This window comes from Myiozetetes cayanensis, unplaced genomic scaffold (genome assembly GCF_022539395.1).
Source record: "Myiozetetes cayanensis isolate MyiCay16 unplaced genomic scaffold, myiCay2020 scf26, whole genome shotgun sequence".
Classification (NCBI taxonomy): domain Eukaryota; kingdom Metazoa; phylum Chordata; class Aves; order Passeriformes; family Tyrannidae; genus Myiozetetes; species Myiozetetes cayanensis.
Genome location: NW_026087477.1, coordinates 4520967 through 4528919, shown reverse-complemented (window position 1 = coordinate 4528919; position 7953 = coordinate 4520967). Strand labels below are relative to the sequence as shown.

The 7953-nt window shown below is 54.0% G+C and overlaps 1 protein-coding gene across 2 annotated transcripts; it reads left to right on the top strand.

Annotated features, from left to right (window-relative positions):
• The first annotated feature begins 627 nt into the window (after positions 1-627).
• On the top strand, positions 628-7953 carry ARMC6 (armadillo repeat containing 6). 2 transcript variants are annotated; one of them, XM_050320883.1, is made up of 8 exons: positions 628-714; positions 1550-1706; positions 2157-2239; positions 3221-3791; positions 4433-4578; positions 5086-5217; positions 5820-5957; positions 6805-7953. In XM_050320883.1, the coding sequence occupies exons 2-8, from the start codon at positions 1586-1588 to the stop codon at positions 7015-7017; spliced, it is 1404 nt and encodes a 467-aa protein (XP_050176840.1). In that variant the 5' UTR covers positions 628-714; positions 1550-1585; the 3' UTR covers positions 7018-7953. The 2 variants fall into 2 exon arrangements, with proteins under 2 accessions (XP_050176840.1, XP_050176839.1); XM_050320882.1 differs by lacking the exon at positions 628-714 and adding an exon at positions 1257-1411.

The window sequence follows — 7953 nt, the reverse complement described above, 5'->3', positions numbered from 1 at the left end:
TATAGCATCATCGATACTACGGTATAAATATAGAATATTACTGATAATATAGATAATACAGTAACAGTAATAATAATAACAAGAACAATAATATAGGTAAACTATAGTAAGGTTATAGGTAATAGTAGGCTATAGATATAGTATTATCTGTAATGCTATGGTATAGTATTATCTAATTCTTATAGTCTCATCGATACTACGGTATAAATATAGAATATTAGTGATAATATAGATAATAGAATACTGTAGATAATATAATAATCATATAGATAATATAGTAACTATATAGATAATATAGATAACCTATAAGGGTATAAATAATACTATAATGTAGCATTGTCTAATTTTTGTAGTATCATCTATACTCTAGTTTAGATACATGATATATAGGTAACATAATAATGATAATAATATAGATAATCTATGACAATATTACTGATAATGCTATAGTATAGTATGATCTAATTATTATAGTATAATCTATACTACAGTACAGACACATGACATTATAGATAATATTTTAGATAATATTTTAGATAATATAATAAGCCTGACCTCGCCCCCTCCCGCCTCTGGCCACGCCCCCTCCGCGCACCGGCCACGCCCCTCCCTCCGCGCCTGCGCCGCGCGGCGCCGCCTCCTCCCCTGCAGGCGGGCGGTGCGGGCGCAGCGCTGCGGGTACCGGGCGGTTCCGACAGCGCGGGCGCGGTGCCGGTAAGCGGAGCGGGGCGCGGGGTGGGGGAGCGGACCGCGGCCTCCCGCTCTGGCTGCGCGGGGCCGGTTCTGTCGCTGCCCCGCGGGGGCGCCCCGGCCACGCGTGGGAGAAGAACGGAGGGCGCCGCGCATGCGCGCTGCCACGCCCCGCGCTCTTTTTCGCGCGGCTCGGCGCGAGTTTTGGTCCCCGCGCGTGCGCTGAGGAGGGGCGGGAGGGGCCCGTACGGCGGCCGAGCGGGGCCGTGCCGCCCTCGCCTTTTGTCCGGCGGGAGCGCGGGCGGGTCGTGAGGGAGCCGGGGCTGGGGCCGCGCCCCGCGGCTGCCGCCGCAGCACCCCGCCGCTCTCCGGGCCCTCCCCGCGGCTGCCGCAGCACCCCCCGCCGCTCTCCGGGCCCTCCCCGCGGCTGCCGCAGCACCCCCCGCCGCTCTCCGGGCCCTCCCCGCGGCTGCCGCAGCACCCCTGCCGCTCTCCGGGCCCTCCCGCGGCTGCCGCAGCACCCCCCGCCGCTCTCCGGGCCCTCCCCGCGGCTGGAAACGGACAGAGGTGTGAGGAACGGGGCTCGGGGCCCTCCGTGTCACGGTGACACCGCAGCGCATCCCCAGCCCGGCCCCCTGAAACGCCTCCTCGTTCTTCTTCGTCGCTGCGGTTTTTTTTTCCCCTCCGTGGAATACAAGAATACCGTGCCGGTGTACCCGTGGTACGTTCGGCGGGGCGGTTTTTGGGGGGGGGGGGGGTTCCGCGCTTTTGTTTCGAGGGGAAGAACCCCGAGTCACTCGCGCTGTTTCTGGATGGTTTTGGCTCCAAAAGCTTTTTATGGGCTCTCTCTCCACCGCAGGACACGGAGGGGGGGTTTATCCCATTCCCGGGAAAAATGGGGTCCAAGCAGATCGCCCAGGAGACGTTTGATGATGCAGTGCAGGAAAACATCACCGAGTTCGAGATGGAGCCGGAGGAGGCTGTGAGAGAAGCTGTGCAGCAGTTCGAGTCCCAAGGTATTTGACATTCAAGGCCTTACAGGGTTTTACATCTGTGAGGGTTTAAGGGGAACCTGCTCTCAAAGGCAGACCAGCCACTGTTAGAAAGGAGCCTTTGTGAGGTGAAACAGAGGCACTGTTAAAGCTGACCTGGTTTCATGCAGTAATTATGACTGGGAAACTGCTTGGAAGGGAAAAACTGGAGGGTGAAATTTGGTCAAGGAAATTAAGCTCCTTTTTTTTTTTTATTTTTTTTTTTTGTTCCCCTCATCCTTTGTTCCAGGGTGGATTTAACCACTATAGTCAGAATTTAACATTTCAGCATCTCTGGGCATTGATTTTTACAAGCTCATCTTAGCTCGCTGTGGTAAACTTAGCAGATTTTACCTATAACTGTAAATAATGCTGTTCATTTTGCTCTCATTAGCCTGCCACTAATGTTAATCTTGGTTTTATTCCCCCTTTTAGGTGTGGACCTCAGCAATATTGTGAAAGCTGTGAGACAGCCTGCCTCAGAGAATGGGCAGAGGCAAAAGCATCAGATCCTGCTGGTAGGAGCACAAATTGCTGTTGTCTCCCAAGAATCAAGATTATATGACAATATAAGTAGCAGGCCAAGAATTAATGGCACGTGCCCTCTGATTCTGCCCCCGTCCCATTTCTCTGGGAGCTCTTCAAGAAGTTAATCCCGTTTGTTCTGGGATTTGTTCAGTAGGAATAATGTAAAAAATTCAAAGAGCTTCTTGCCCTTTGCAGGGAAATACCTGTGTGAGTGAGGCTGTACCGAGGGGGGTCCCAGGGAACAAGGGGCAGGACAAGAAACGGCCTCAGGCTGTGCCAGGGGAAGGTCAGGCTGGACAGCAGGAGGAATAGCTCCATGGAAAGGGTGCATTCTGGGATTCCAAGTGCAAAATGCCAGCATTTCCTGCCTGGGGAGTGCAGGAACTGCCTGTCATGACTTAGGAGCAGATTCTGCTGTGGCCAGGGGAACTCGAACCACAGAAGAACTTCAGGTGAAAGAAACAAAAGTAACTCGGTTGGTAGGTGTGAGCTGGCTCTTCTGAGGGTGATGAAAAGGCTGAGCACAGTCCCTCACCAGCAAGGGTATAAAAATACCCCCAGATATAAAAATACTCTCCACTGACCCCTGGGAAATCATAAAATCATGGAAGGGTTTGGGTTGGAAAGACCTTAAAGCTCATCCAGATTCACTCCCTGCCGTGGGCAGGGACACCTTCCACTTAGCCCAGGTTGCTCCAAGCCCCGTCCAGCCTGGCCTTGGGCACTTCCAGGGCTGGAATGTGCTGGTTGGACCCAGTTCACCTGCCAGTGGTCAGACTGGTACCCAGTGGTGGTGTGGCAGTGGGGGCAGGAGCCCAGGGAACCCCCGTTCCTCCAGGGGTTCTTTGCACGAGGGCAAAGCGCTGCTCTTCGAGACCACCTTAGAGACAGCAAGCTGAGCTTGAAACTGAGGACTGAATGAACAGATCTGCCTGGTCCCGTGGAGAACTAACCCTTGGTGTCTCCCCCAGACCCTGGATTCCCTGGGGAGAGCCGTGGCTGAGGCGGACCTGGCGGAGCTGCCGGAGCAGCTGGCGAGCTTCTCAGCGCAGTGCCGGGAGCAGCTGGCCTTCCGCTACCTGGCCGGCCAGAACGGGGCCTACCCCGTGGTGTTCTCTGCCTGCCAGCTGGCCTCAGGAGACAGGGATTTAACTCTCCAAGCCTTCTCCACCCTGTGTGCCCTGCTGGACGGGCAGCCGGACCTGCTGGACGCGGCGGGGCAGGAGCTGCTGCTGCGGAGCCTGCGGGAGCGGCGGGAGGACGCGGAGATGACGCTGGCGGGGATCCGGTGCGTCCGGAACGCCTGCCTGAAGCACGAGCAGAACAGGCAGGACTTTGTGAAGGGCGGGATCCTGCCCCTGCTCACCGGGGCCATCGTGCAGCACGGGGACAGCGCCGACGTGGTCAGGACGGCGGCCTCGGCCCTGCGGGTCATGACGTTCGACGACGACATCCGCGTGCCCTTCGGCCACGCCCACGACCACGCCAAGATGATCGTGCTGGAGAACGACGGGCTGAGGGTCCTCATTGAAGCTGCCAAAGGTAAGAATGAACCCCCCACCTGCTGCTCTTGGTGCTGATTTGGGCGCTGGGACGAGGCTCCCCCAGGGCGGTGTCACAGCATCGAGGCTGAGGAGCGTTTGGATGATGCTCCTGGGCAGGGCCTGAGTTGGACTCTGATCCCTGTGGGTCCCTTCCAGCTGCACATTCTGTGATTTTTTTCTCTTAAAGCCTTGGAGTTTAAGCCTTTCCTCTCTCAAAACTCCAAGTTTTGTTGTCGCTCGCAGCTCCTCCGAGGTGATTTCAGAGATTTGCTGCTAAAATGGTGTTTAATTCAATTGAGGAAATGGGCCCTGAGGGAGAAAAATAAGTGCCCCCTCGGTGCTGCTGATAACCTCTGGAGCAGACACATTATCAGAGCTATTTGTCACCGTGTTTAGGAAGTATTTTACAGCCCAGAGCGGGTTTTCTGCAGGCACATTATCCCTGCTGAGGTGCTTCTTGCCGAGAAAAGACATTCTGACTCTGTCTAGAAACAGAGTGAGCAGGTGTCATCTCTCCTATTTTAATATATAAAGGGAAATAACACTCTTTCCTGTTGTTTTATGTTTTTTAATGAAGCAAAGTAAACCACCTTAATTCCCTGCTCATAGTGACTCCCTCCCATCTTCTCTCCTCTGCAGCGTTCACGGACAACTCCGGCGTTCTCAGTGAGCTCTGTGCCACCCTCTCTCGCCTCTCTGTCAGGAATGAGTTCTGCCAGGAGATTGTGGACCTTGGGGGCTTAAATTTCATGGTGACTCTGCTGGCTGACTGCATGGACCACCCAGTGAGTGATGTGAAGTGTTTTGGGAGTGGGGGGAACACAGCAGGACGTGCTCTTTGTTCTGAGGAACAGGATTCATTTTAGGGAACGTGCAATATTTTAGCTGCAGTTAGGGTTGAAACCCAACCTCTGCTCCCTGTTTACAGCCTTATATGTAGAATATGGCTACATGTGCTCTGCAGGTAAGATTTGTGAGTCTTTTGCTCACAGCTGCTCCTCTGTCCTCTGTGCTCCACGAGCAGAACTCTGCTCACTCCCAGATCAGCTGAGTGTCTGGTTCTCCACCATTTTAGCTAGAGGAGAGGATTTGGATGCTCACGTCCCAGAGGCTGATGCTGGATTCTTTAAACTGCTTTAAAAACCTCTGGCAAACTCAAGTTTCCTTATAACTCCATAAGTGAGAGCAGCCTTGCCCCTTGTAGCTGGTAATCACACCTGTTTGCATGGAGCTGCTGGTGGGATGCTCTGGCTCTCTTTCCAGTTCTAAACTGGTTTTCCTTGGTGGCACAGGACGTGGTGAAGCAGGTGCTCAGCGCCATCCGCGCCGTGGCCGGGAACGACGACGTGAAGGACGCCATCGTCGACGCCGGCGCAACCGACCTCATCGTCCTGGCCATCAGCCACCACCTGGCCAACCCCCAGGTACCACCTGCACGGCTCCCACTGGGATGGGAACGCAGCTCCAGCTTGGGCTGCGTGAGGGAGCTGCAGTTTTGGGGGGGTCTGCAGCTGAGCAGGGAACGTGCGGTTTGAGCGCGCGCTTGGCGGGTGTTTGTGTAAATGGAAAGGTGTGTGCACTGGGTGTTGGGGTTTTTTCTTGTGACTTAGGTGGATAGAGTGGGTATTTGCACCTCTGGGGTGTAAATCATTAAGGCTGGAGTTAAGGTTGGAACAGGGCTGTGGTCGCAGCACCGAGGCTGACAGAACTCACTCAAGGAATGTTTGGATGATCCTCTCAGGCTCAGAGCGTGAGTCTTGGGGATTGTCCTGTGCAGGGCTGAGGGTTGGACTCAGTAATTCTTGTGTGTCCCTCCCAACCTGGCATGTTCTGTGACTCTGGAAAAGACTTCCAAGATCATCCAGCCCAGCTCACTTTACCCACCAGAGCAGCAGGAGGGAAACTTAAAAAACCCCACAAAACTGAACTAAAAAATCGCCACGAAAGGAAACAAACTCCATTTTTGTCTGCCTTAAAGGCCCCATTTTCAGCCAGCTGAGAGTGTGCCTGCCCCTTTGCCTTGCAGATCTGTGAGCAGGGCTGTGCTGCCCTGTGCATGTTGGCTCTTCGGAAGCCCGAGAACTGCAGCGTCATCATGGAGGGCGGCGGGGCCCTGGCGGCACTGCAGGCCATGAAGGCACACCCCCGAGAAGTGGCTGTCCAGGTAGGTGTCCCAGGGCACCTGGGGCTTTGCTCAGGGCTGGGCTTGGCTGTGGTACCTGCTTCCCTGGGATTCTGACCTGGACTGGGCAGATTCCAGCGGGTTTTGGGTGTGTTGGCGGGGCAGCAGAACCCTCTGCGTCTGGCACCGTGGTCTGATCAGAGCCAGACTTGGTTTGGGTTTCAAAGCCATAATTAATGAATTCAGGTTCATAAAACCGTGGAATGCCCTGCTCCTCTTCCAGGCATTACTTTCCCTCTTCTTTGAAAAAGGGCAGGCTGAGGATTAGCTCCTTCAGGCCCAGCCTGTGCCATCAGTTCTCCAGAGTCAAGTAAAACACCTGCACGGCAAGAAGTTTTGCCTCTGGTTTCTCATGCAGGTCCCAGTAGGTTCTTTGCCCACTGTTGCGCTCCTCAGAACATTAAAAATCCTGAAGAAAATGTTTTCTGAAGGAGAGATTTAAGCTCAGTGCCAGGGAAGGTGCCTGGAGCAGCACAGGAGGGGATGGTGGGAAGGTGGGGCTGCTGAACTGGAGAGTTCTTAAGTGTTGTCATTAAAATACTAAATATGAGTATTTAAATACTAAATATTAGTATTTATGGAACCAATTGGTCTTGCCTGGCTGGTGTTTGAGATTTGCTGGTGTCCTGACAAAAGCAGGAGCTCTGGTTGTGTGAACCTCGAGGGGAAATCGCTTCCATGCCTTTGTCCGTGGGTTTTGTTGTTCCAGGGAATTGTGACTGCCTGCAGCATCTCAGTTTGGTGTCCTAGAAAAGATGCCGTAGCTGGAGGCAGATCCTGCAGGTGTGGGGTTTCTCTGCAGGAGGTTCTGATGTCCCTCTCTCCCCAGAAACAGGCCTGCATGCTGATCCGCAACCTGGTCTCCCGGAGCCGGGACTTTTCCCAGCCCATCCTGGAGATGGGAGCTGAGAACCTGATCACAGAGGCTCGTGCTGCCCACAGGGACTGCGACGACGTGGCCAAGGCTGCTCTGAGGGATCTGGGCTGCAAAGTGGAGCTGAGGGAGCTGTGGACAGGCCAGAAGGGGAGCCTGGCCCAGTGAATCCTCCCCCGGGGGTGGGGGGCTCTGAAACACCTCTGCACCTGGAATCTTGAGAGGGGGGAAAAAAAAAAACCAACCCAGTGGCATGGATTAATCTGCACTGACACCCAGCTGGAATATCTGAAGCAAATGCCTGGCTTGGGAGGCTGCAGGGAACTTTCTATCGGGAGCTACAGCTGCAATGGCTTTGTGCATTCACAGGCTGCCACCCAACCCTGTGTCGTGATCATTCCCTGGATCATCTAATGCCTGAAGATGATCTGCTCCCCTCTTAGCCGTGCTCCCTGTGTGCAGGACAGGGCTGCTCCCTCCTGCTCAGGATTTGTCCCCGTGCTGGTGGAGCCCGGTCCCAGGATGGATGAGGAGGAAACTGCACTGTCTATGAACGTGTTTCTGTCCTGTTGTGCTGTCCCCCCCCCCGTTATTTTACTGCTGACCATCCTCTGTGCCGCTGCTTTGTTTGGGATTTTCAGCCAACACAACATTTGAAACAAAAGCAAAGGAAGGACTGGGGGTGACACAGGGCCCAGAGGAACATTCCCTGGGATGTTGCTGTTGGAATCCAGGAGGAAGGTTCGTGTTCTCCCTCAGTGGGATGAGCAGTGGGGGGTGATGGTTCCCAAAGTGGGGAAGCAGGAAGCACCTCGTAGCAGGGCAGCACTTCCCTGAACCCCCAGGAGCGCTCTACTTGTGGTGGAGAGGCAAAGAACCACATGGACTGAGGAGAACTGTGGATTTGGGGGCAAAACAGGCCCCAGAAAGGCTCTGAAGTCTCAGCTAAAGGCTCCTGTGTTTTGCTGGGCTGTGTCACCAGCCCTGCTGTGGTGCTGAGCCTTCCTTTTGTGCTGCTGCTGCTGCTGTTGTGCGTGAATGGATGTTTTTAACGTGGTAACTCTCTGTAGAAATGTTGACCCTATAAAACATACAAATGTCCAA